Source organism: Triturus cristatus, chromosome 11 (genome assembly GCF_964204655.1).
Source record: "Triturus cristatus chromosome 11, aTriCri1.1, whole genome shotgun sequence".
Taxonomy (NCBI): Eukaryota; Metazoa; Chordata; class Amphibia; order Caudata; family Salamandridae; genus Triturus; species Triturus cristatus.
The window spans coordinates 1,106,948,980-1,106,976,155 of NC_140594.1; the positions used below are offsets into that span (position 1 = coordinate 1,106,948,980).

General features: G+C 47.3%; 2 protein-coding genes across 7 annotated transcripts in view; both read right to left on the reverse strand.

Moving 5' to 3' along the window:
* LOC146786089 (eukaryotic translation initiation factor 4 gamma 1-like) overlaps window positions 1–27,176 on the reverse strand; it is a 582,378-nt gene that overhangs the window by 441,975 nt on the left and 113,227 nt on the right. The window lies entirely within an intron of this gene.
* LOC146786090 (uncharacterized) overlaps window positions 24,732–27,176 on the reverse strand; it is a 68,082-nt gene continuing 65,637 nt past the window's right edge. Inside the window, exon 2 of the mRNA XM_085635160.1 lies at window positions 24,732–26,476. Within this exon, the coding sequence (XP_085491286.1) occupies window positions 24,732–26,069 (1,338 nt within the window). The 5' untranslated portion in view covers window positions 26,070–26,476. The remainder of the gene's footprint in view (window positions 26,477–27,176) is intronic.

Below are 27,176 nucleotides of genomic sequence, written 5' to 3' on the forward strand. Positions count from 1 at the left end.
TCCTAGTGGTAGCATGGACAAGAGCAGTCTTAGGCTAAACTCTGAATGGCATGTGAAGCCAGCTGTTATACCATTTGTAACCCCTTGAATACTAAATTAAAGGACACCACAACAGATATATATATAAAATAAAGTGTATTTATTCTAGTCAAACCCTCAGTACTCTTTATGAGATTCGAGGTAAGTACAACACAGTCTTATGCAAGCATATATTAAGTCACACAGGTAAGTAATACAGTTAGGCCCTAGGGGCAACGCAAACCATATACTAAGTAAGTGGTATAAGGACCACTGTCACGGAAATAGGATAGGCCTAGGCCTAGGGAATCGCTGGGGCTACACTACACTACCAAAGGTTAGGAAGTGGGAGGCCCACGGGATTCAGGTGCAGAGTGGAAACACTCACGCGTAATGCGTATAATCGATAGAAATAGTACAGTTTAGAATTAATAAGATTTAGGACACTTCTGGAGTAACTAGGAAGTCGAGACTTGAGAACTAGACACTAGGATAGTCAATACCCTGATGAGCACCGGAGTACCCAAGTTACCTAGCCCACGGGCTGCGGGTGCATAGGTGTGAAGTTGCGTCGGGTTTCGTCGTCGACTCCTATGGATGCCTGAAGGAAAGATGCTGACAAGCAGTCAGTGAAGGGTGTCCGGTGGATCCCAAGGCTGGGATCAAGAAGGAAGGATACCTGCAAGCAGAAGGGACAGAGTCTGGGTCACTAGCCAGTGACCACGTGGAACCAGGAAGGAACCAGGCGATGTCGAGAGTTTGCAGGTGAAGAGGTGAAGCTTGTCGCAGCAGCCACGGGTACCAGGAGACGTCGAGGACGACCAGGAGGCGAGCTGTCCCACGAAGGCTCTTGCTGTCGGCGGCGTCGAAGTCGAACTAGGACTCACCAAGCCTTGGCAAGCGGAACCCACGAAGAATGGAGGACTTGCTTCTGGTGCAGACCAGGAAGGTCTGGGGTGCTTCTCTTTTTCAGAAGAGCAGGAGCCAGTCTGGAGGAGCCAAACCAGCAGTGTAAAGTTAAAGGTGTGTCGTCGCAAAGGTTACTAGCCAACGGGCCAGTGACCGGAGAGACACGGCAAGCAGGAAAATGCAGAAGGGCCCCACGCAGGACTCGTGGAGTGTGGGGGGCTGATCTTCGGTGCAGATGGTGGTTGGGGCTTCTCAATCCCCGGTGCACAACTTCGAAGGTGCCTCAGAAGCTGCGCTGGAAGATACTCGCCACTTTTCCCAGGTAGCCGGTCCCACGTCTCTCGTCGCCTCTACGGATCTCAGCTCGGATGTGGATCAGGGTCGGAGAAGTCTGGAAGTCAAGGCTCTGGTCGGGCTCTGCAGTCGGTCCCTCGTAGAACTTCAGCAAAGCAAAGGGTAAGTCTCTTGATGGTGCCTGTTTGCACAGGGTAGCCACTCCTTGGCCACAAGGGAGATTCTTCAGTCTTCTTCTTTCGTCGAATGTCGAAGGTCCAGAGTTTCTGTTCAAGTTGCAGGTTCAGGATAATCTAATCTCCTGGGGCCCAGCTACCACACTTATACTAATCTGGGGGGCTGGGTTGCCTGCTAGGTCACGCCTTATGGGTGGGACCTGGGAGGGGGGTGGTTACACCCCCTTCCCTTTGTCCAGTTTCGCGCCAGGACTGGGGCTGGAGTGCCCCAGCACCGGTTTGAACTGGACTATGCATGGGACACCTTGTGTGCCCCAGACAGTGTCTCGTTTCTTTCATCCCTCCCTGCCCCAATACACTAAGGCCTGTCTGGGGTGGTGCTCGCACCTCCCAAGGCAGGAAACCTATTGTCCAAGCCTCCCGTGCCGGGATCACTCCCAGCAGCAGGAGGTCAGACTTGTGTCGTGGCAGCAGCATCCATTTTGTGATGCTGGGGCTCTGGTTAACTTTAAACAGCAAAGTAGGATTTTAACATGTCTCTCCCTCTAGAAGGGGGGAATAATATCCTCATCACCAGAAATGGTATGGGGGTATTATTCCAAAGTGTTAGACACCTTACACGACATGTTTTGATAAAGCCAAACCATAGTTACCATAACCGTTTAAGATTATAAGGCACTTTAAGAGTATATGGTAGGCTATATCATAGAACAGCTATAAGGACATGGTTCCGAAAGCTGCAGACAGGCTCAGCTCATGCTAGAGCACCATCTCACATGTTACCAAGCACTCTGCCTCCAGGATTGTTAAGGCCTGCCATAGGAGTGGCTAATAGGTACACATGTGTCTATTTTAGGGGCAGATATGGGTATACTATATCTAAGTAAGGGGTGATTACACGACCTTGCCCCAGCTGAGTGATCAGCCAGTTGTGTCTGATTGGAAGGCCAAACCAGGGGTGGCATAATACATGCTGCAGCCCCTGGGAGGCCTAGGGTACACCTATGCCCTGGGTACCTAGGGTACACTGTACAGGGTCCAATAAGGTGATCCTTACCAATTGTGTATGTACCTAGGGTACATGGAGTCCATTTTAAGAGAGAGCAGACAGCCTGAGACCCTGAATGGCAGGATCTCAGGCCAACTAAGTCGAAAAACCAGCTAGACACTAGGCAAAAAGTTGGGGGTAACCATAGTCAGATATCCACCTTCCTACAGCCATCATCCCCATGATCTTGCATGCTGTCCTCACTGTCAGAGCTCGCCCCTTCTGGTAGAGGCGCGTCTCTCTCAGCAGGGCCAGTGTTCTCTTGTCGCTGGGGATCACCGTTCTCTGTATGGTGTTGATCTGTGCCCCCAGGAAGATCTTCACCTGTTCCGGTTCCATTGAGGATTTCCCCCAGTGTATGGAGAATCCCAGCTTCGTTAGTGTCCTTGTGACCCGCTGTGCGTGTTCCTCGCATCTTTCGCGTGAACTTGCCTTTATTAGCCAGTCGTCGAGATAAGGGTACACATGAATCCCTTCCCTCCGCAGGTATGCCGCAAGGCATTTTGTGAAAACCCTTGGTGCGGACTTTAGTCCGAAAGCCATGGTTGTGAATTGGTAGTGTTCTTTGTTGATGGAGAATCGTAACAGATGTTTGTGCTGCCTGTTCATTGGCATGTGCAGATAAGCGTCTTTGAGATCCACGGTGGACATGAAGTCTCTGTCTCTCATTTGTGGGAGTAATTCTTGTAGGGATGTCATTTTTAATTTTTGCGTCCTTACGTACTTGTTTAGGAATCGTAGATCCAGGATGGGTCTTAGTGTTTCGTCCACCTTTGGTACCAGGAAGTAGTTTGAGTACACTCCTTTGTTCCTTTCGGTACTGGTTCTATAGCCTCCTTTTGGAGTAGCTCTTGTGCTTCCTCTACTAGTTGCACTAGCTCCTGTCCTGAGTGTTCCCTTCTCTTTGGTTTCCTGTTTGGTGGTTTCCTTTCCAACTCTATGCAGTATCCAAACTGTATGATGTTGAGTATCCATTTGTCGGTTATCTTTTTCCATTCCTGAAGGAAACGTCTCAGCCTGCCGCCTACTGGTGTTACATGCTCGTTGGCATTTGGTCTGTGTAACCCTCTCTTGTTGGATTTTTTGTGCTCTCCCCTCGGAGGGATCTTGTGGGTGAGCACGCTTTGCCAGGCGGAGTCACTTTGAGGCGGGTTGTTCTCCCCCTCTTCGTCTTTGCCCTCGTCCGTTCCCCCTACTGCGAAAGGACTGGCCCCAAGGCTGGTACTACCAGTTTTGTTTCTGCTGCCCCTGCTGTCCGTGATTGTCACCCTGGTTGCCCTTCTGGAATGTCTGGTGTGATGTTACCGGCTGGTTTCCTCCCCTTCCGTATGGTCTCCGTGTAGGGGTACCTCTTCTCATCCCTCTGAATTGCAGGGCCCCCATGGACCTTGCTGTTTCGTTCTCCTTTTTGAGCTGGGTGAGTTTTTCATCCACCGGTGCTCTGAACAGCGTTTCCCCGTTGAAAGGGGTGTTCAGGATGTTGTTCTGGACTTCCGGCTTAAAGCCTGAGATCCTGAGCCAGGCCTGGCTTCTTTCTGTTATTCCTATTGCCATCAACCTGCTTGATGTTTCGGCTCCATCCAAGGAAGTTTTAAGGCAAGAATTCGCTATATTCTTCCCTTCCTCCACCAGGTGCGAGGCTCTTTGCTGGTATTGTTTGGGGAAAGTGCTTGATTAGCTCCCCCATTTCGTCCCAATGTTGGTATTGGTGTCTGTTCAGCAGGGCATTGGAGTTCGCCATGTGCCAGTGCATCGCCGCGTTTCTCTCAATTTTTCTCCCAGTCAGGTCCATCCTCCTGCTTTCCTTGTCTGGTGGTGGCCCAGAGGTTGCCGGGACATTAGCCCTTTTCCTGGCAGTCAATGCAATGATGGAATCCACTGTGACGGATCCCTTGATGCATGGAGGTTCCTGGGAGGAGTGTTTATACTTCTTCTCCGTCCTAAGTGTGATGGACCTGCATGTTGCTGGGTCGTTGAACGCCTCCTTCCCCTGGTTCATGACACTTTGGAGCATGGGGAGGAACTGGCTCCTTGTTTGGATGGGGAGCAGTGTTTCCAGTAAAAAGTCTGCTTTTAGCTTTCCTTCCTCAAGCTTGACCCCAAAAGCTGCTGCTGCGCTTTTGATGACCAAATTGTAGGCCCCCATGTCATCTGGCGGCGAAGGCCTCGAAGGGTAAGTCTCCACAGGCTCTTCCGGATTTTCGGCGACAAGGTTCTGCCACTCCAGGTCCTGTGTCGTCGACGGCGCCGAGCCGTAGTTTGATTGTTCATCATCTTCCTCTCCCTCGTAGTATAGGTCCTCTTCTTCATCTCCGTGAGTTTGACAGTTCTTCGGCGTCAAACTCTTCCTGTTCCTCGACGTCTACAATGACTGATGGAGGTTTCGTGGGAATTGTGAATTATTTCATTTTTTCGTCGAACTCCTTTTTCCTTTGTAGGATGCTCTCCGTTTCTGCCTCGAGCCTCCTCTTCTTCTTTTCCAGTTCAGAGGCCTGTTCGGCATCGAGCACGGGTCTCGAGCGCCCCAGTTCTTGGCCTTGCTTCGACGACCGTGGCTTTTCGCCGGTCTTCGCCACCTGGGAGTCCTTTTCGAAGGATCCGCTGGGCCTTACATCCTTGGATGCAGTTGCGGTCGTCGAAAGTTTCAGCGCCGGTGCTCCTTTCAAGGACTTTGACTCTGTTTTTCAAGAGTCAGGCTCTGGTTTTCGGGGCCCTATCGAGGGTTTAGTGTTCGACGTCTCTCCTACCTTGTCAGATGTTTTCTCATCGGTCTCTGCGACCGTGAAGTCATCAGGTCCCTCGGCGACATTGTCTTAATCGTCGGTGGAGAGGCCCAGTTCGTACAGCGACGGGGCCTGTCCCTTGCCCTGCATGTTGTAATTGGCTCCCCTCTGTCTCTCTCTCACCCGGAGTGTCTTCGGTGTGAAGGCGGAACAGGCGTTGCAGTCTTTGCTCTCGTGGTCGACTGGCAGGCAAAGATTGCAGACCGGGTGTTGGTCCTTCTGCGCGTATTTATGGTGGCAGTTACGGCAGAATTTAAAGGGTGTCTTGTCCATTCCTGCGCTCAGTGTCCCTGAGTGCGCATTCTCCGTTGGACGTCGAAGATCTCGAGGTTGTCCTCCTTCTTCGTCGTCCCGGCTTGTTGATCTGCCTTTCTGTAGTCTTCCTCAACTTCTTCTTTGATGAAACTCGTGCTTTTTCATCTTTTCTTCGCAAAAACTCTGGAGCTTCACGGTGACGATCCAGACCCAACGGCGGAAAGAATTCTGAAGATGGCGCCCCGAGGTGGGAGCTTTCGCCGGAAGCGTGCCGACGTCACGAGAAGTACACCAAATGTTGGGACGTAGACGCCCACCTGGGCTACAAAAAAACCAAAACAAAACAAAGACTACGATTCCGGACCCAACCACCAGACCGCGGAATAATGCACAGCATACTGAATCCAGAAAGATTAATCTGCAAAACGGAAATACTCACCTGCTATTAGGAGAGATCCCAGTGCTGGATCTTGGTGCCCAGCACTGACCCTGAAAAGTACTCACAACCGTACTTACCATTAACCCAATTTTCTTCCATAGGAAATCATTGACTGTTTTTCTGTGAAATTTCTTCTAAGTGTCAATTTCTGCAATCTTTAAATATTCTTTAAAAATCGTATAATATCTGAAAACGTATTTACTTACCTGTTTTAGATAGAGGTCCCAAGTACTGAGCCTAAGAGCTCAGCCCTAGATTACAAAAGTAACGAGAACATACTTTACCTGTAACTTGAATTTTCTCCCATAGGGAATCATTGACTGTTTTCCTATGAAATTTCTTCTAAGCCTCAACTTTTAAAATAGCAAAATATTGCCTAAAAATCACAACAGTAACTAATACTAGTTTACTCACTTGTTTCCAAGACCTGTCCCAGGACTGAATCTAGGATCCAGTGCTGGAATTAGAAAAGTAATCCTGGAAGTAATCTATTGCAAATAACTAATAGTTTACCTGTCGGTGTAGTTTTGCAGCTTGAAGATCTTTCTGGATTCACTATGCTGCGCATTATTCCGCGGTCTGGTAGTTGGGTCCGGAATCATAGTCTTTTTTTTTTTTTTTGTAGCCCAGGTGGGCGTCGACGTCCCAGCATTTGGTGTACTTCTTGTGACGTCGGCATGCTTCTTGCGGAAGTCCCACCTTGGGACGCCATCTTCGGGTTCTTTTTTAACCCTAGGCGTTCTTTAGTAATTTCCCTTTTTCAATGTATCCACTTTCAGTATTCTTTTGTTCTTTTACTCTGTCCTTCCACCTTCCTCTCCTGCCTCATCTTTCTGGCGGAGGTGGGTGGGTTCGCTAGTGAATCCAGAAAGATCTTCAAGCTGCAAAACTACACCGACAGGTAAGAAACTATTCGTTTTGCAGCGTGAATCTTTCTGGATTCACTATGCTGTGCATAGACTTTGTAGGGGTTTGTCATCTTTGTGGCGGCTGGGTGGAAGATGAGCGTTGGTCGTTGAATACATGTTGAAGCACCTTTTGCCCTACTTGTGCTTCCTTGTTCATTTGTATATCCACGCAGTAGTGCTTAGTGAACGTATTCACTGAAGCCCATGTTGCCGCCAGGCATATGTCTTGAATGGGTGTGTTTGCCAGAAAGGCAATCGTCGCTCCCTTCCTTCTTGTGGAGAGGGCCCGTGCCCCCTCCGTTAGCTCCTGCCCTGCCTGTTTGTGGCAGAATTGTATCGTTAGTGCGATCCATCACGCGATGGTGCTTTTTGTTACTGGTCTACCCAAGAAGCTGGTTGCGAAGGACACAAAAAACTGCTTGCTTTTCCTGTGCTCCTTTGTTCTCCTGATGTAGTGCATCACCGCTCTTCTAGCGTCTAGAGTGTGTAGTGCCCTCTCTGTGCTTGTGACTGGGTTTTGAAAGAAACTAGGTATTTGTATAGTTTGGTTCATATGGAATGCTGACACTACCTTAGGCATGAAGTGTGGGTCAGTCCTCATTACGACTCGTTCCTAGTGTATTTGGATGTAGGGCTCTTGCAGCGTTAACGCTTGCAGTTCGCTCACTCTGCGCAGCGAGGTTATTGCTACCAGAAAGGCTGTTTTCATTGTCAGCATTTGTAGTGAGGCCTTGTGGATGGGCTCAAAGGGCGCCTTCATAAGTTCCGTCAGGACTATTGAGGAAATATGAATTTTGTGATCAGTTATGTCCCCTATCGTAGACCCCAACGGCTCCATGTACATGCTATACGTACATGTATGTTCCCTCCTGCTCCAGTTTTGAAGACGCAAATATATGTGCGTCCACCGTCAATATGTCCTCTTTCAGATCCACCATGAATGGGTCAGATATTCCTTTTCTAAGTATGAAAGGCCACCGACTTTATGTGGTTCACTTTCCACATTTTTACAGATTCAGGCGAGTAGGCCCGAATTCTGTCATCAAGCCTTTTCCTGTCTTCTGCCTTTGAAAGCTCCAGTCTGAGCCTGCATCTGTGACCATGAACTTTGTCTCACTCCCTGCGCGGCTAACGGTGCCTGATCCAGCCCGTCGCCTGCCAAGAACTGTATTTCACCTTCAAGATTATCTCCTCCGCCCCTCATCCGATGCATTCCTGTCTAGCAGTTTAGGTAAACATTCCTCCAGCTACCGTGCAAAGGGGCCAGGCCTCGCTGTCCTCATGCAAGTAATTCATGGCCCTGTTACCATGGAATATTCCTACCCCCTCGCATTTAGTGTAGACACTTAGACGCTTGTACACGCACTAGTCAGTATAGTCAGTATAGAATAAGATTCTATCCTAAGAGACCTCTCTTTTTGGATAACACAGTTCTTTAAACATAGGATATTAGATATGATTTGGGATTAGGTTGACATAACCCCAGACTTTTGTCTCCACATGTAGAGCTAAATGTCAAGTCCCTTTCTCCCTCTAGTTGCACGTCAATCACACGTCATGCGGCTGCGCACGCATCTCTGCCAAATATTTCTGCTGACATTGCAGGATTCTGCTGACATTGCAGGATTCTCTTATGGATCCACCCACTAATGACATCATGTATGATGACGTTGTCTAGTTACGCCTATTCTAGTTACGCATGCATAGTTTATTTTTCTTATCAGTTGATACGCCTACTGCATCTGTTTTACTGTAATGCCTTTTCTATAAAAATGATTACCTGTCAATAAAATATGCCCTTCCTTCCTGAACTTTCGTGGTGATGGAATAGAACGCCTACAATTTAAATTGTATTCCTTTGTATAGGAATAAAGCCTTTTTAAACCTCTAATACCACGGATTCTGCCTCTCATTTTACTGAGTTATTTTTAATAGACTTTACCGCATAAAAAATAGTACCGGTAACGAAATATTTACCACATAAATTGGCGCCCGAACAGGGACACTTTCTCATCTCACGCGCCGGCGGTGCGTTGCAGGCCCGGTCTCCTGCCACAGCTGAACGGACAAAAAACGCGTATCCGCAGGATTTCCTGTATCTCCCTCCGGCCAAGCGGGGACGACTGAGGCTGCGATCAACACCCAGACGAGGCGGTGAGAAGTGCGAAGTATCCCGACCAGAGCCTAGCTGAGAGAGCAAGATCCGAGGTATACAGAGACCCGCCAGGTTCCGAAGTTCCGAGTCCAGTCCGGTCCAGTCCAGTTTCAGTTCCGTTCCGAGGCCTTCCGTTCCGAGCTACCCGGTGAGTACCATTACCGGGGAGGCATTTAACGTGCACATAGTTTGTGCCGGTCAAGACGGGTTTGGGTACGCAAATCCGGTCTGCACTGTTTTAGCAGTGTATCTGTACTGTTTTAGCAGTATATATAGTATGTTTTGAAGTATTATCTAGTGTCAGTATTATGTCAGTAACTAGTTTTCTATTAGTTATCATTGTTCGTAAAACTGTTAAGTGTTAAATGTTTTAAATACGTTCTATATACTGTGGTGTGAATGACTGTTCATTATTGTGTTTTCTTGTATAAAGTGTGTTCTAGTAATAAGGTCTAAAAATGCCGCTCTTCTCGAAACTAAGACAGATCAAAACTAGAAAAGGAGTACTCGAAGAAGCTGTTCCCATCCCACCTAGGGACACTCCAGGGTACTTTATGTATCATAAACATGGCCTAGATGCCGTATTATTTCTTGATCTATGGGTAGACTACACCAAAGAATTACCAGAGAGTCAGAGATGGCCCGCAGCGGGGACCTGGGATGCAGATTGCATCATGAGAGTAGAAGAAGAATTATGGAAAAAGAAAGCCAGACAGTCACAGAAAGATGCCATTGAATTATGGCGTAAAGAATCATATAGACGCACGGAAAAAGCACTCAGACAGGAAGAGAAAGGTAGGGAGAATCCAAATAAAACCCGAGAAAATCTATTACTTGAGGAAGGTACCCGAGTAAAATCAGAACAAATAGACAGACAAAGAAATGCCCTTATGAATGGTATGTATCCACTTCTGGCCGAAGGGTTACCTAAGGCTACTCCGGAAATACCAAAAGACTTGCCACCTCCATTGTTTCCGATAAAAGCACATCCCAAGGGGCATCCTAGAACCGCACAAGATGTTTTCCTTTCCTCCTATTTAGATGACGCAGCTCCCGAGTATGCTAATACCGCACCACATAGACCGCTTGCCGATGATGCTCATCGCCAAGATTCTCCGTCTGTACCTCCACAACAACAAGCTCTGACACACATTCCGACAAACACATCTGTTTCTACAGTTTTTCCCGCAACGACGGTTGCTGTCTCACCTTCAACAAATCCTTTTACGTCCAGCACCCCAGACGGTGCTATAGGAGGTACGACAGACATTTTTTCTACGCCACCCAGAGGAGATAAATTTTCCCTTAGAGAATTAGCACACCAACGTACGCCCAAACTAGCAACCCCCGACATGCTCAAGGAACTTCTAGTAGATTGTAGATATGATCCTGTACCCGGTAAACGGGACGAAATGCTGCTGTCATCATTACGTATTCGACGAGCCGCGATATATTTAACGAAGCTACCAGGAATGGCTACACATTTAGAAAATATATATCACTTTGTCCAGTCAGGACGAGGTCCTGAAAGTATTAGCAGAGCCATGGAGTACCAGAAAGTGGAGGTACAGGGACAACTGTTACGTTTCCTCATAAACTGTGTAATCAGAAATCAAGACCGGCCAGGGGTAAATCCGGAAGAAATGCAAAAACTTGTCACTTGGGGTAAGAATATATCAGAAGGAAGACATGATAAATTGTTATGTATAGTAGCTATGTACCGAAAGATCCGCAAAGAAATAGAGCGAATACACGAAGAAAGATTAGAGGTAGACGCCACTGACTTAAACAGAGAGGAGGGGGAGCAAGAATCAGACCACGTAGATACAATAGCTTATGTAGGTAGAGGAAGATCCCATAATAATACCAGAGGTTTTAACGACCCAATACGTCCAATACGTCCAGAATGTAATAGACATCTTCCAAACCCTATGCTAAATACAAAATCCCCTGAACACTTATTCCAAGCCGCTGATAAATTACTCCGAGATCGAAGGGGGTACCACGTGCTCGATTCCATGGACGAACAAGAATTAGCCAGGTCAGCAGTACAATGGGCTGACAGTCCCGGCGAATACAATGACGATGTACTTGCACACACGTTTCTGAATCTAGACCCCTATGAACAGCGTTTAGCTAGTATATACATGATTCAACACCTCCTTATATTATATAAAAACCAACACTCCGATCCAGGACCCTTACCTGACATATTGACAGAACTACTCACGAATATATGGAGAGGGTCAGGTACTGATTTGATTAAGGAAATTCTAGAATCTCGAAATCAATATTTAAATTTCGTATGCCCAGAACACGTTCCAGTTCCCATCATGGGGAGAAAAATGTATCACATAGATAGACAGAATCCGTTACGCGAAGTACACCCAATTAGAGGTGCCGATGATAATTTTACACGCGTGTTTGTATACACGCCTATAACTAAACTGGAATTATTAGAAATGAAGAAAGTAGTACCTAGTCATGACAAGGACCCAGCAGGTTTCCATCGTGAGATAAAAGACATGTTACTCATGGGAGAGTATACCTACCCCGACATTATGAAAATATTGAAAGTCCTATTACCTGCCGGTGTTTATGAGAAACTCAAAGAAAAGGAATGGGAGGTGGGAGACCAAAAGATAGATTGGACAGCATTAGAAAACGAAGAAAAGGCCCGAGCTGCAGGAGCAGGGCTTGGGGATAAGACTACAGCATTAGCAGGATTACTAATACAGGTACTGCCACGTTTATTAACTACGAAAAAGGAAGACTGGGGTGCAATCTCAGCCTGTAAACAAAAACCAGATGAAGACACTAGTGATTTCTATTCCCGATTTGAAAAATGTTTTAGTATAAATAGTGGTATAAAAGCCAGTAGTGAGTCATATCCACATCTGTTTGTGACAAAATTAGTTGAAAATTCTCTGCTACAAGTCAAGAATAGAGTATTGAAATTCGAAAGTACCTGGCAAGGTAATACACCATCACAGATGCTACAGATGTTACAATATCACCACAATAGAATTAGAGAAGAACAAGAACATGAACAAAGACGTATGAAAGATACAAAAATGAAAATGCTTGTTGCACAATCAGTTCCAGCCGATAGTCACCAAAAGGGTGATTCCGCAAGTCCTGCGAAAGGGACATGCAACTATTGTAAACAACCAGGTCATTATATACACGATTGTCCAGTCCTGAAACATAATATTGCCACAGGTAGAACACATGAGAGACCACGTCCACCTAGACAGGATCAGAATCAACAGCAACTGCCTCAGCAGGCACAACCTAGGTTAGCTCCGCAACAATTAGCTCCGCAACAGGCAGCTCCACAACAGATCGTAGCATCACCACAAGCGCAGCCTGTTGCTACAACACAAGCAACAACACAACAAATGTATCAGTACGCACAAACAGATTATCCCGATTATCAACGATACTCATGAGATAGCCTAGAGAGGGAAGTTGGCTTACCCCTTATAGAGGTTCCTGTAGACCAAGAGGGACCTTATGTACATAGTGAACTATTAGGGGAAGACAGAAAGTTTTTACTTGATACAGGGGCAAGCAGAACAACTATAAGACGCAGTGAAGTTCCAGGGGCACCCCTCTCAGGCTCACAAAATATTTCCCTTGGATTCTCAGGAAAACCTATAATTAATGACGTAACACAACCTCTTCCACTTACAGTCGGTCCATTAACACGTACTATAGATTTATTGCTTGCTAAATCATGTCCAGAAAACTTGTTAGGCATAAAGACATTGAAAGCTCTAGGAGCCATAATATGTTGCTCTCCGGAAGGAGTACGACTATTTTTACGTGACTTTAAAGGTCACTACGTATCCAGAGACATGGATCACCGACTGCAGAATTTACCTACACATTTATGGGCACAAGGCCCCACTGATGTTGGTTGCATGAACATTACACCATATCGAGTTACACTGAAATCAGGAGTGGTACTACCACGAATGCGACAATACAAGTTACCTCCAGATGCTGTAGTGGCTTTACTGCAAATCATTGACGAGCTTATTGCCCAAGGAGTGGTTGTCGAAACTGACTCCAATGTATGTAATTCCCCGATAATTCCGATCCTTAAAAGAACGGATCCAAAAGCACCACCAGTATATCGATTAGTTATTGATCTGCGCGAATTAAATAAATGCATTGTACCACAATACCCCGTGGTCCCAGACATCTCTTCATTATTGACAGCCATTGACTCAGAAGCAACGTTTTTCACTGTAATTGATCTCAAGAATGCTTTCTTTAGTGTCCCAATTGATCCAGAAAGTCAATATCTTTTCGGTTTTAGTTTAAATGGACGAAGTTTTAAATTTACACGCGCACCTCAAGGATTTACAGAAAGCCCCAGCATCTATAGCCAAGCACTGAAACGAGAACTTGACAGTATCCACATGCCAGTTAACACTGCCTTGCTTCAATATGTCGATGATCTGCTGATCACCGCCCGAAGCGAACCTGAATGTGAAAAGGCGTCACTGACGGTTTTAAAATTTCTGGCCGACAAGGGGCACAAGGTGTCCCCTTCCAAGCTGCAATTCTGTGTCCAGCGAGTTGTTTATCTTGGGCACTCGCTGTCCAAGGAGGGAAGGCAGCTTACACCCGACCGCGTCCAGTTAATTGCTAACATGCCACCACCCAAGACACAAAAGGAGGTGCGGGCTTTTATAGGCCTCACTTCATACTGTAGGCAGTGGATCCCTCAATATGCATTTCTAGCAAAACCACTCATCCAGTTGACAACACAGGAGGCAGCCACATCGACTGTCCTCCCTTGGACTCCAGAACATACACACGCCTTTGAAAGCTTAAAGAAAGCTTTATGTCAAGCACCTGTCCTAGCAACACCATGTTACAGTAAACAGTTTACACTCTTTGTTACAGAACGCGAAGGTACTGCTTTGTCAGTACTCACTCAGGAACAAGCAGGATCACACAAACCTTGTGCTTATTTCTCTAGTACATTAGATCCAGTAGCTCAGGCACTTCCAGCGTGCCTGAAATCAGTGGCAGCAACAGCTTTGGCAATCAGACAAAGCGATGCCATAGTGTTAGGACATCAATTGACAGTACAAGTACCACATGCAGTAGAGGTTCTCTTGAACCGCACACAAACACAACACTTGACTATAGCAAGACTCACCGGTTACGAATTAACATTGTTTCAGCCACACATAGAAATCCGACGTTGTAATACGTTAAATCCTGCCACACTGTTACCAGTAGGCGGAACAGATCCATTGGCACATGATTGTGTCGAAGTCATTACTATCACGACGAAACCCAGACAAGACTTGACAGATATCCCTTTGACAGATCCAGACTTGACATTATATGTAGATGGGTCATGTATGAGAACAAGTACAGGAGAGTTAGTGGCCGCTTACGCAGTCACAACAGATACTGAAGTCATTGAAACAAATTGTATTAACACTTTGTCAGCTCAAGCAGCAGAGCTCATCGCTCTGACACAAGCCTGTATTCAAGCCACAAATAAAAAAGTCAACATATACACAGATTCACGTTATGCATTCGGAGTCGTCCATGACTTCGGCGTACTGTGGCGAGAGAGAGGTTATTTAACTTCTCACGGTGCCCACATCCAACACGGACCCCTCATTCAAGCCCTATTAGACGCGATTCATCTACCTACTGCAATATCGATTATGAAATGCAAAGCCCACACAAAGGTTACCGATATTATTTCTCAGGGTAATGACCTAGCTGACAGAACAGCTAAACAGACTGCTCAGAATCAGATTCACACAACTGACATGACAAAGACAATAGTCCCGACACCAACACATTGCATGACAGTTAAGGATCCCGCCCTTGATGTAATTGACATACAGACACATGCTACACCAGAAGAAATAAAGAAATGGACTGAATTAGGAGGGATCCAAACAGATCAAGGATGGATGACGAAGGAAAAATCTATATGGTTTCTTCCCGACTCAATGGTCCAAGTCATCATTAACACTATACATAGTCCAGCGCACCTAGGAGAAAAAGCTATGCTAGATAGCATTCAACACATTTGGTTCAACAAACACTTGCGAGCCGCAGCGAAACAAAAAGTTCGTACCTGTATGATATGTTGTCAGTTTAATCCAGGTAAAAGCATCCCCGTAGAGCAGGGTGGATTCCAAACTCCCGATCACCCTTTTGAAGTCCTCCAGATGGATTATATCCAGATGGAACGATGTCGAGGATTCAAATATGTTCTCGTAGTTGTCTGTGCTCTTTCCCGTTGGACAGAAGCATACCCGGTTTCAGATTACACTGCCCCGACTACTGCCAAACAGTTAGTTCGAGAATTCTTCCCACGGTACGGTTTACCACGTGTTGTCTACTCAGATAACGGCCAGCCGTTCTCATCCGAACTAATGAAACACGTTTCCCTTCTATTAGGATACCAATGGAAGTTTCACTGTGTCCGACATCCCGAGGCGGCAGGTCTCGTGGAACGCCATAATCAAACTCTGAAAATTAGATTGTCCAAAATATGTAGAGAAAAAGGAGTCGATTGGATAGTAGCTTTGCCAGTTGCGCTCTTTTACATGAGAATGGTAGCACATTCTCGAACAGGGCTATCCCCGTATGAGGTGATCTTCGGTAGACCACCAAATATGTGGGGGACGCCTATACCTCGTAAAATAACTGACGTTGACTGTAATATGCTGACAGATTACCTGGCTTCCTTGATGTCTGCACTACAATCTTGTCGTTCACAGGTATCCGCAGCTTTTCCCGACAATACTGAGGTGAAACCCCATGACGTGGTTCCTGGGGATCTGGTTTTAGTCAGGAATTTCGACCGGAAGACCCAACTGGATCCTAGGTGGAAGTCACCGAAGTTGGTTTTACTTACCACAAGGACTGCTGTGAAAATCGAGGGAAGAAAAGGGTGGCTGCACTCGAGCCATATCAAGAAATTTTATGGACTACCATCCAGCGTAGAGACTCAACCCTGTATTCCCTCACAGACAGACACAAAGCTCCCCTTGGTTGAGCAATCGAACTCAGAACTGTATAAACTAAAATTGAGGTCCAGTAAGTCAGACAATTTGATTGTTTAAGTCCTCTCCAAGGTGAATCGGTTGAATTTGTCTCTGACATGTATCCTCTGGACCGGAATAGAGAAAGAAATAATCAAATGCTGCTCAAGAAGCATGCGTATTGTAAATCATTTCGTAGTCATTGTACAGTAACATTATTAATTTTGTTTTTTCTAAGTCTTCTGATCATCATTGTCAGCATCCTATTGCACATGTATTACCCTATTCCTAAGCATGCTTATAATATAACTGCAGAACATTCTTTTAGTGAATTACCTCCACATGAATTGTCTTATAGATTTGCGCTGCGCAATAACACTTTCATTAGTATGCTACATCATTCCCATCAAACCAGCAATGCCACAAATTGTTGGATATGTGGCCGACTCCCTCCCTATCAGAACTATAAGGGAGTTTTGCCCCTCTTTCCCTATCCGTTCACACACAATGGCTCCTGTGGAGCATGGTTTAGTTTGATTAATTCCCTAGATTCGAATTCCGCAGTTTATCAAGACAACTGGGTATGGGGAAACCTGAACTTAGTTTTGCTTAAAGTCTGCTACCCTAACAAGGAGGGACTTCCCAAAAGAACAGGAACTGATCTAGAAAATGAAGTATATGGATTAGGTAATTTTACACTTAACCTCATGATCCTGAACGTTGAATCTGAAGCTACACCAATCTTGCCCGCCATGTCCGTATTCCCAGTAAAAGGGGAACTATGTATAAGAAAGAATGGCTCCATACACATGGGCCATAGTAAATGCACCACTGTAATAAAATTCAGTGATCAAGGCAAGTCTACATTTAGAGCTTCTCGTCATTCCTACTTCATATGTGGCCAGACTGCATATGTACGTCTACCTTTAGATTGGGATGGTACCTGTTACATAGCATTCCTCCTACCACCTGTTTTCCTAGCTCCTCCTGATTATCACAGAAATACTCATTTAGTACACAATAGACAGCAGAGAGATCTCCCAATTGTTGATTACACTGAAACAGCATGGGAAAAATACACAGATTTCAATAAAGGTTTCTTTCCATATATAGGTACAGTCACTAATAGTAAGCTGATACGTAGATTAACCAGAACCCTTGAAGCAGTAGTGAACGAAACTATTTCCGCCTTAGGCAATTTAACAGAAGAGCAGTCTGCTATGCGGATTGTTGTGCTTCAAAATCGTCTTGTCCTTGACGTCATCCTAGCCGATAGGGGCGGAGCTTGTAGGGTCATCGGATCAAGTTGTTGCATTTTCATACCAGAAAATTCGCCGTCAGTATATAAAGCCATAACCCGCCTTCATAAGATTGTAAGCCAGATACACCAGAGTCCAGGCACCTGGACTTGGTCCGGTTGGTTCTGGGGCGTGTTGTCAGCCTGGGGATGGAGAATGCTCTCCTTCCTAGGTATTGGCTTTCTCATACTATTCAGTTGCTGCTTATGTCTACAATGTGGGCCAGCGATTTGTGGTCTGTGTGCCACCTCGTGTATCCCACATCCAAGTTTTCGTTCGAGATCCCGGAAGAAGAAAGAAGAACAAATGATGCTATATGAACAGATCGATGGATTGATGAAGATCGATATCTCCTAAGGGTCCGAAGGGGACAAGGAGGGAATGAGGAAATATGAATTTTGTGATCAGTTATGTCCCCTATCGTAGACCCCAACGGCTCCATGTACATGCTATACGTACATGTATGTTCCCTCCTGCTCCAGTTTTGAAGACGCAAATATATGTGCGTCCACCGTCAATATGTCCTCTTTCAGATCCACCATGAATGGGTCAGATATTCCTTTTCTAAGTATGAAAGGCCACCGACTTTATGTGGTTCACTTTCCACATTTTTACAGATTCAGGCGAGTAGGCCCGAATTCTGTCATCAAGCCTTTTCCTGTCTTCTGCCTTTGAAAGCTCCAGTCTGAGCCTGCATCTGTGACCATGAACTTTGTCTCACTCCCTGCGCGGCTAACGGTGCCTGATCCAGCCCGTCGCCTGCCAAGAACTGTATTTCACCTTCAAGATTATCTCCTCCGCCCCTCATCCGATGCATTCCTGTCTAGCAGTTTAGGTAAACATTTCTCCAGCTACCGTGCAAAGGGGCCAGGCCTCGCTGTCCTCATGCAAGTAATTCATGGCCCTGTTACCATGGAATATTCCTACCCCCTCGCATTTAGTGTAGACACTTAGACGCTTGTACACGCACTAGTCAGTATAGTCAGTATAGAATAAGATTCTATCCTAAGAGACCTCTCTTTTTGGATAACACAGTTCTTTAAACATAGGATATTAGATATGATTTGGGATTAGGTTGACATAACCCCAGACTTTTGTCTCCACATGTAGAGCTAAATGTCAAGTCCCTTTCTCCCTCTAGTTGCACGTCAATCACACGTCATGCGGCTGCGCACGCATCTCTGCCAAATATTTCTGCTGACATTGCAGGATTCTGCTGACATTGCAGGATTCTCTTATGGATCCACCCACTAATGACATCATGTATGATGACGTTGTCTAGTTACGCCTATTCTAGTTACGCATGCATAGTTTATTTTTCTTATCAGTTGATACGCCTACTGCATCTGTTTTACTGTAATGCCTTTTCTATAAAAATGATTACCTGTCAATAAAATATGCCCTTCCTTCCTGAACTTTCGTGGTGATGGAATAGAACGCCTACAATTTAAATTGTATTCCTTTGTATAGGAATAAAGCCTTTTTAAACCTCTAATACCACGGATTCTGCCTCTCATTTTACTGAGTTATTTTTAATAGACTTTACCGCATAAAAAATAGTACCGGTAACGAAATATTTACCACACTATGTTGAGGTTCCATGCCGGCGGCGGAATCCTCTTTGGTGGCGCTATCCTTTTTGCCCCCTCCAGGAATCTCTTTACTACTCATGACGTAAAGAAACTTTCTCCCGTCTCACCTCGTGTGTAGGCCACAATCGCCGCTAGGTGGACTCTTAGCGAAGACGAACATAGTTTGGCTTTTAGTAGATGCGTGAGGTATCTAAGCACCGTTGACTCCCTTGTCAACTTATTTTGCAGTTTATTTTATCTGCACCACAGTGTGAACCTCTTCCACTTTTCCCCATAGCATTTCCGTGTGGTCGGTCTTCTTGCCTCCCGGAGCACTCGCGTAGTGCTTTGAGGTAGCTTAAGGTGTGCGAACTATGTCTTCAGGAGCCATGCCGCTAGGCAGAGGCTCTCTGGCTCTGGGTGTAGAACTTCTCCGTTTTGCATGGAGAGTAAGTCTTTTCTTTTGGTGAACTTGTGTGGTGGCCCCTGTGCCATTTCCACTATTTGCGAGTACCATGTCTGTCTTGCCCACAGTGGTGCCACTAGGATCAGCGTCATGTTGCTGGTCCTGCACTTGTTGAGTACCCCGTGTATCAGTGGAAAAGCGTAGGCAAATGTTCTTGACCAACTTATCCATAGGGCATTCCACTGGGATAGTTTTCCTGGTTGTCTGGATGCGAAGTTTTGGCATTTTGCATTCTGGTGTGTTGCAAACAGGTCTATTGTCGGTGTGCCTCACCTCTTGAATAGTTTTTGCGTTTCCTGCCCATTGAGTTCCCACTCGTGGGATGCTGAAGTCTGCCTGCTGAGCCAGTCTGCTTCTACATTGTCCTTCCCCGGTAGGTGTATGGCCAGCAGGTCTTTTTTGAGCTTGAGGGCCCATCTCCAAATTTCCTGAGCCAGGTTGGACAGGGGAAACGATTGTGTCCCTCCCTGCTTGTTTATGTAGAACATAGTTGTAGTATTGTCCGTTTGAATCAACACCCTTTGGTTGTACAGTTTTTTCTGGAAGGCCTTCAGTGCTAGCAGTACGGTCTTTAATTCCAGATAGTTGATGTGTCTGACCGCATGTGCTGGAGTCCACAGACCCCTCACTCTGAGCTTGTTCATATGTGCTCCCCATCCTATCTGGGATGCGTCTGTGGTGATGGTCACTGTTGGGCTTGGTGGTGTTAAGGGCTTCCCTATTGATATGTTCTCCCTGTTCCACCATGCTATCTCTTCTTGCACTGCGTGCGTTACAACCACTAGATCCTCCCAACTTCCGTTTGCTTGTGACCATTGCTGTTGCAGCCATTCCTGGAATGGTCTCATGTGTAGGCACACATTGGGAACTAGGTGAATGCATGACGCCATCATCCCCATGATCCTGCTCGCTGTTCTCACTGTCAGAGCTCGCCCCTTCTGGTATAGGCGCGTCTCCTTCAGCAGGGCTAGTGTCCTTTTCTCGCTGGGCATCACCGTTCTCTTTACGGTGTTGATCTGCGCCCCCAGGAAGATCTTCACTTGTTCTGGTTCCATTGATGATTTCCCCGAGTGTATTGAGAACCCCAGCTTTGTTAATGTTCTTGTGACACGCTGTGCGTGTTCCTCGCATTTTTCGCGTGAACTTGCCTTTATTAGCCAGTCGTCGAGGTAAGGATACACGTGAATCCCTTCCCTCCGCAGGTACGCTGCTACTGCTGCAAGGCATTTGGTGAAAACGAATAGTTTCTTACCTGTCGGTGTAGTTTTGCAGCTTGAAGATCTTTCTGGATTCACTATGCTGTGCATTATTCCGCCATCTGGTGGTTGGGTCCGGATTCGTAGTCTTTCTTTTTTTTTTTTTTTCGTAGCCCAGGTGGGGGTCGATGTCCCACCATTTGGTGCACCTCTCGTGACGTCGTCGTGCTTCCTGCGGAAGTCCCACCTTTGGGGCGCCATCTTCGGGTTCTTTTTTCCTCTCGTTTTTTTTTTAACCCTAGGCGTTCTATTAATTTTCCTTTTCAAATTTCCTTTAGTATTTCAATTATTCTGTTCTTCCTTGTCCTTCCACCTCTTTCTCCAGCCTCATCTTCCTGGCGGAGGTGGGTGGATTCGCTAGTGAATCCAGAAAGATCTTCAAGCTGCAAAACTACACCGACAGGTAAGAAACTATTTGTTTTGCAGCGTGAATCTTTCTGGATTCACTATGTTGTGCATAGACTTTGTAGCGGTTTGTTATCTTTGTGGCGGCTGGGTGGTAGATGAGTGTTGGCCGTTGAATATATGTGGAAGCACCTTCTGTCCTACTTGTGCTTCCTTGTTCATCTGTATGTCCACGCAATAGTGCTTAGTGAACGTGTGCACTGAAGCCCATGTTGCCGCCAGGCATATGTCTTGAATGGGCGTATTTGCCAGAAAGGCAATAGTTGCTCCCTTCTTCCTTGTGGAGTGGGCTCGTGGCCCATACGATAGCTCCTGCCCTGCCTGTTTGTGGCAGAATTGTATTGTCAGTGCGATCCATCGTGCAATGGTGGCTTTGTCACCGGTCTACCCAGGAAACTAGTTGCAAAGGAGACAAAGAACTGCTTGGTCTTCCTGTGCTCTTTGGTCCTCTCAATGTAGTGCATCACTGCCCTTCTAGCGTCTAGAGTGTGCAGTGCCCTTTCTGCGCTTGTTGTGGGGTTTTGAAAGAAACTCGGTATCTGAATTGTCTGGTTCATATGGAATGCCGACACCACCTTAGGCATGAAGTGTGGGTCCGTTCTTAGAACCACCCTATCCTTGTGTATCTGGATGTAGGGCTCTTGCAGTGTCAGTGCTTGCAGCTCGCTCACTCTGCGCAGCGAGGTTATCGCTACCAGGAAGGCTATTTTCATTGTCAGCATTTGCAGCGTGGCCTTGTGGATGGGCTCAAACGGCGCCTTCATAAGTTCGGTTAGGACCACGTTGAGGTTCCATGCCGGCGGCGGCATCCTCTTTGGTGGCGCAATTCTTTTCGCCCCTTCCAGGAACCTCTTTACTACCCTCCTCTCTCCCCTCGTGTGTAAGCTACGATTGCCGCTAGGTGTACCCTTAGGGTGGATGAGCATAGATTACTTTTTAGTAGGTGTGTGAGGTATCTAAGCACCGTTGACTTTCTGGTCATTTTATTCTGTAGTTTATTTCTGCTGCACCATATTGTGAACCTTTTCCACTTCTCCCCATAGCATTTGCGGGTTGTAGGTCTCCTTGCCTCCCGCAGCACTCGCATAGTGCTTGGAGGTAGGTTCAGATGCGCAAACTCTAAGTCTTCAGGAGCCATGCCGCCAGGCTGAGGCTCTCTGGCTCTGGATGCAGGACCTCTCCGTTCTGCATGGAGAGCAGGTCCTTTCTTCTTGTGAATTTGTGAGGAGTGCCTTGTGCCATTTCCACTATTTGAGAGAACCATGTCTGTCTTGCCCACTGTGGTGCCACTAGGATCAGTGTCATGTTGCTGGTCCTGCACTTGTCGAGCACCCTGTGTAACAGCGGTATCGGTGGAAAAGCGTAGGCAAATGTCTTTGACCAACTTATCCATAGGGCATTCCCTTGGGATTGCTGTTCTGGTTGTCTGGATGCGAAGTTTTGGCATTTTGCATTCAGGCGTGTTGCAAACAGGTCTATTGTCAGTGTTCCCCACCTTTGGAATAGCCTCTGCGTTTCCTGTCCATTGAGCTCCCACTCGTGGGATGCCGATGTCTGTCTGCTGAGCCAGTCTGCCTCCACATTGTCCTTCCCTGGTAGGTGTATGGCCAGCAGGTCTATCTTGAGCGGGATGGCCCATCTCCAAATCTCCTGTGCCAGAGTGGAAAGGGGAAACGATTGTGTCCCTCCCTGCTTGTTGATATAGAACATGGTAGTAGTATTGTCCGTCTGTATCAACACTTTCTGGTTGTATAGCTGCTTCTGGAAGGCCTTCAGGGCTAGCAGGACAGTCTTCAATTCCAGGTAATTGATGTGTCTGACCGCATCTGCCGGAGTCCACAGACCCCTCACCCTGAGCTTGTTCATGTGTGCTCCCCATCCTATTTGTGATGCGTCCGTGGTGATGGTCACAGTTGGGTTTGGTGGTATCAAGGTCTTTCCTGTAGTTATGTTCTCCCTGTTCCACCATGCTATCTCCTCCTGCACTGCGTGCGTAATAACCACTAGATCCTCCCAACTCCCGCTTGCTTGTGACCATTGCTGTTGCAGCCATTCTTGGAATGGTCTCATGTGAAGCCGTACATTGGGGACTAGGTGGATGCATGACGCCATCATCCCCATGATCTTGCTCACTGTCAGAACTCGCCCCTTCTGGTAGAGACGCGTCTCGTTCAGCAGGGCTACTGTTCTTCTGTCGCTGGGCATGACCGTTCCGTCTATGGTGTTGATCTTAGCCCCCAGGAAGATCTTCACCTGTTCTGGTTCCATCGATGACTTCCCCCAGTGTATCGAGAACCCCAGGTTTGTTAGTGTTCTTGTCACCCATTCTGCGTGCTCCTCGCACTTGTCGCGAGTGCTTGCTTTGATTAGCCAGTCGTCTAGGTAAGGATACACATGAATCCCTTCCCTTCGTAGGTACGCTGCTACTGCTGCAAGGCATTTTGTGAAAACCCTTGGGGCTGACTTTAGACTGAATGCCAGGGTTGTAAACTGATAATGATCCTGGTTGATGTTGAACCTTAACAGGTTTTTGTGTCGTCTGTTCATTGGGATGTGCAGGTAGGCGTCTTTGAGATCCACGGTGGACATGAAGTCTCCGCCTCGTATTTGGGGTAGCACTTCTTGTAGTGATGTCATCTTGAATTTTTGCGTCTTTATGAATTTGTTTAGGAATCTTAGGTCCAGGATGGGTCTTAGTGATTCGTCCACCTTTGGTCCCAGGAAGTAGTTTGAGTACACTCCCTTGTTCCTTTCTCTGCATGGCACTGGTTCTATGGCCCTCTTTTTCAGTAGTTGAAGTGTCTCCTCCCTGAGTTGAGCGAGCTCTTGACCCGAGCGCTGTCTTCTCTTTGGTTTCTTGTTTGGAGGCCTTTTCTCTAACTCTATGCAGTATCCGTGCTGTATGACGTTGAGAACCCATTTGTCTGAGGTTATTTGTTGCCATTGTTGAAGGTAGAGGCCCAGTCTTCCGCCTACCGGTGTTGCATGCTCGTAGGCGCTTGTTTTGTGTAACCCCCTTGGTGTTCTTACATTGCGCTTCACCCTTCGGGGTATGCTGGGGGTGAGCGTCTTTTTGCGTGTGAAGTCAATTAGATGAGGGTTGGTCTCCCCCTCTCCTCCTTTGGTCACGTCCGTTTCCCCTCCCGCGAAAGGACTGGCCTCGAGGCTGGTACTGCCAGTTCTGCTTCTGCTGTCCCTGCTGGCTGTGACTGTCACCCTGCTGCCCTTGCTGGAATGTCTGGTGCGACGTACCCTGCTGGATTCCTCCCCTTCCGTAGGGTCTCCGATTTCGGGTGCCTCTTCGCAACCCTCTGAATTGCAGGGCCCCCATGGATCTTGCCGTCTCATTTTCCTTTTTCAGTTGGGTGAGCTTCTCGTCCACAGTTTCCCCGAACAGCGTTTCACCGTTGAAAGGGGTGTTCAGTATGTTGTTCTGGACTTCCTGCTTGAATCCAGAAATTCTGAGCCAAGCCTGTCTCCTTTCAGTGATCCCTATGGCCATCAGTCTGCTCGAAGTTTCCGCCCGTCCAATGCAGTCTTAATGCATGAGTTGGCGATATTCTTCCCTTCCTCCACTAGATGGGAAGCCCTTTGATGGTACTCTTCTGGGAGATGCTTGACTAGTTCCCCCATCTCATCCCAATGCTGGTACTGGTGTCTGTTCAGTAGCGCGTTTGAGTTTGCCATGCGCCAGTGCATTGCGGCGTTTCTTTCTACCTTCCTTCCAGTGAGGTCCATCCTTCTGCTCTCCTTATCAGGAAGTGGGCCCGAGGTCGCCGGCACATTGGCTCTTTTCCTGGCCGTGGAAGCAATGATGGAGTCGGCGGTGACCGATCCCTTGATGTAAGGAGGATCCTGCGAGGAGTGCTTGTACTTCTTTTCCGTTCTGGGTGTGATGGACCGGCATGTTCCTGGGTCCTTAAAGCCTCCTTCCCTTGGTTCATCACGCTTTGGAGCATGGGGAGGAACTGGCTCCTCGTCTGGATGGGGAGCAGAGTTTCGAGTAGGAAGTCTGCTTTCGGCTTCTCCTCGTCCAATTTCACACCAAAGGCTGCTGCAGCACTCTTGACAACCATGTTGTAAGCCCCGATGTCGTCTGGCGGCGAAGGCCTCGAAGGATATGAGTCCACGGGCTCTTCGGGATTTTCGGCGTCGATGTCCTGCCATTCCAGCTCCTGAGTCGTCGACGGCGCCGAGTCGTAGAACGACTGCTGATCCTCTTCACCATCTTCTCCCTCATAGTAGGGTCCTTCTTCCTCCTCTTCAGGACCTCTCGACTGCTCTTCGGCGTCGAAATCTCCCTGCTCCTCGATCTCGACGACATCCGTCGACGGGGCCGTTGGGATTTTGAATTTTTTCATTCTTTCGTCGAACTCCTTCTTCCTCTGAAGGATGCTCTCCATCTCCGCCTCGAGCCTTCTCTTTTTCTTTTCCATGTCGGAGATGTGCTCGGAGTCGACCGCAGGTCTCTTCGACGGAGCTTGCGTCGACGCGGCCTTGTCTTTCGTCGCCGAACGTCCCACCTCGTGGGTCTGTTTCGACGAACTCTGTCTCTCGGCGGTCTTCGGCACCTGGGAGTCCTTCTCGAAGGATCCGCTCGGCCTTCTGTCCTTTGAACCACTGGCGGACGTCGAAATTTTCGGCGCCGGTGTTCCCTTCGAGGACTTTGACTCATTTTTTCGAGAGTCACCTTCCGATTTTCGGGGCCCTTTTGGTGGTTTTGTACTCGACGTGTCTCTTACCTCGTCAGACGTTTTCTTATCGGTCTCTGCGACCGTGAAGACATCAGGTCCCTCGGCGATGTTGTCTTCATCGTCGGTGGAGAGGCCCAGATCGTACAGTGACGGGGCCTTACCCTTGCCTTCTATGCTGAAGGTGGCTCTCCTCTGTCGTTCTCTCACCCGGAGAGTCTTCGGCGCGAAAGCGGAACAGGCGTTGCACTCCTTGCTCTCGTGGTTGATCGGCAGGCAAAGGTTGCAGACCGGATGTTGGTCCTTCTGCGCGTACTTGTGGTGGCAGTTAGGGCAGAACTTAAATGGTGTCTTGTCCATTGCGCTCAGAGCCTCTGAGTGCGCATTTTCCTATGGGCGTCGAAGAATTTCGAGGATCCCCTCCTTCTTCGTCGTCCCGGCTGTAATATCTTTCTCTCTGTAGTCTTCTAAAAGTTCTCCTTCGATGAAACTCGCGTATTTTCCTTCTTCCTTCTTCTAAAACTCTGGAGCTTCTCGATGACAATCCAGACCCAACGGCAGAAAAAAGAATCTGAAGATGGCGCCCCAAAGGTGGGACTTCCGCAGGAAGCACGACGACGTCACGAGAGGTGCACCAAATGGTGGGACGTCGACGCCCACCTGGGCTATGGAAAAAAAAAACGAAAGACTACGAACCCGGACCCAACCACCAGATCGCGGAATAATGCACAGCATAGTGAATCCAGAAAGATTCACGCTGCAAAACCCTTGGTGCGGACTTTAGACCGAATGCCAAGGTTGTGAATTCGTAGTGATCCTTGTTGATGGTGAACCTTAACAGATTCTTGTGCTGCCTGTTCATTGGGATGTGCAGGTAGGCATCTTTGAGATCCACGGTGGACATGAAGTCTCCGTCTCTCATTTGTGGGAGTAATTCTTGTAGGGATGTCATTTTGAATTTTTGCGTCCTTACGTACTTGTTTAGGAATCGTAGATCCAGGATGGGTCTTAGTGTTTCGTCCACCTTTGGTACCAGGAAGTAGTTTGAGTACACTCCCTTGTTCCTTTCTTTGAATGGTACTGGTTCTATGGCCTCCTTTTGGAGTAGCTGTAGTGCTTCCTCTACGAGTTGCGCTAGCTCTTGTCCTGAGTGTTCCCTTCTCTTTGGTTTTTTGTTTGGAGGTCTCCTTTCTAACTCTATGCAGTATCCGTACTGTATGATGTTGAGTAACCATTTGTCTTATTTTTCTCCATTCTTGGAGGAAAAATCTGAGTCTGCCGCCCACCGGTGTTGCATGCTCGTAGGTGTTTTTCGTGTAACCCTCTTTTATTGGTTCCTTTGTGCTCTACCCTTGGAGGGATGCTGTGGGTGAGCACTCTCCTCCGTGCGAAGTCACTGAGGCGGGTTGGTCTCCCCCTCTTCTTCTTTGGCCTCGTCCGTTTCCCCTACTGCGAAAGGACTGCCAG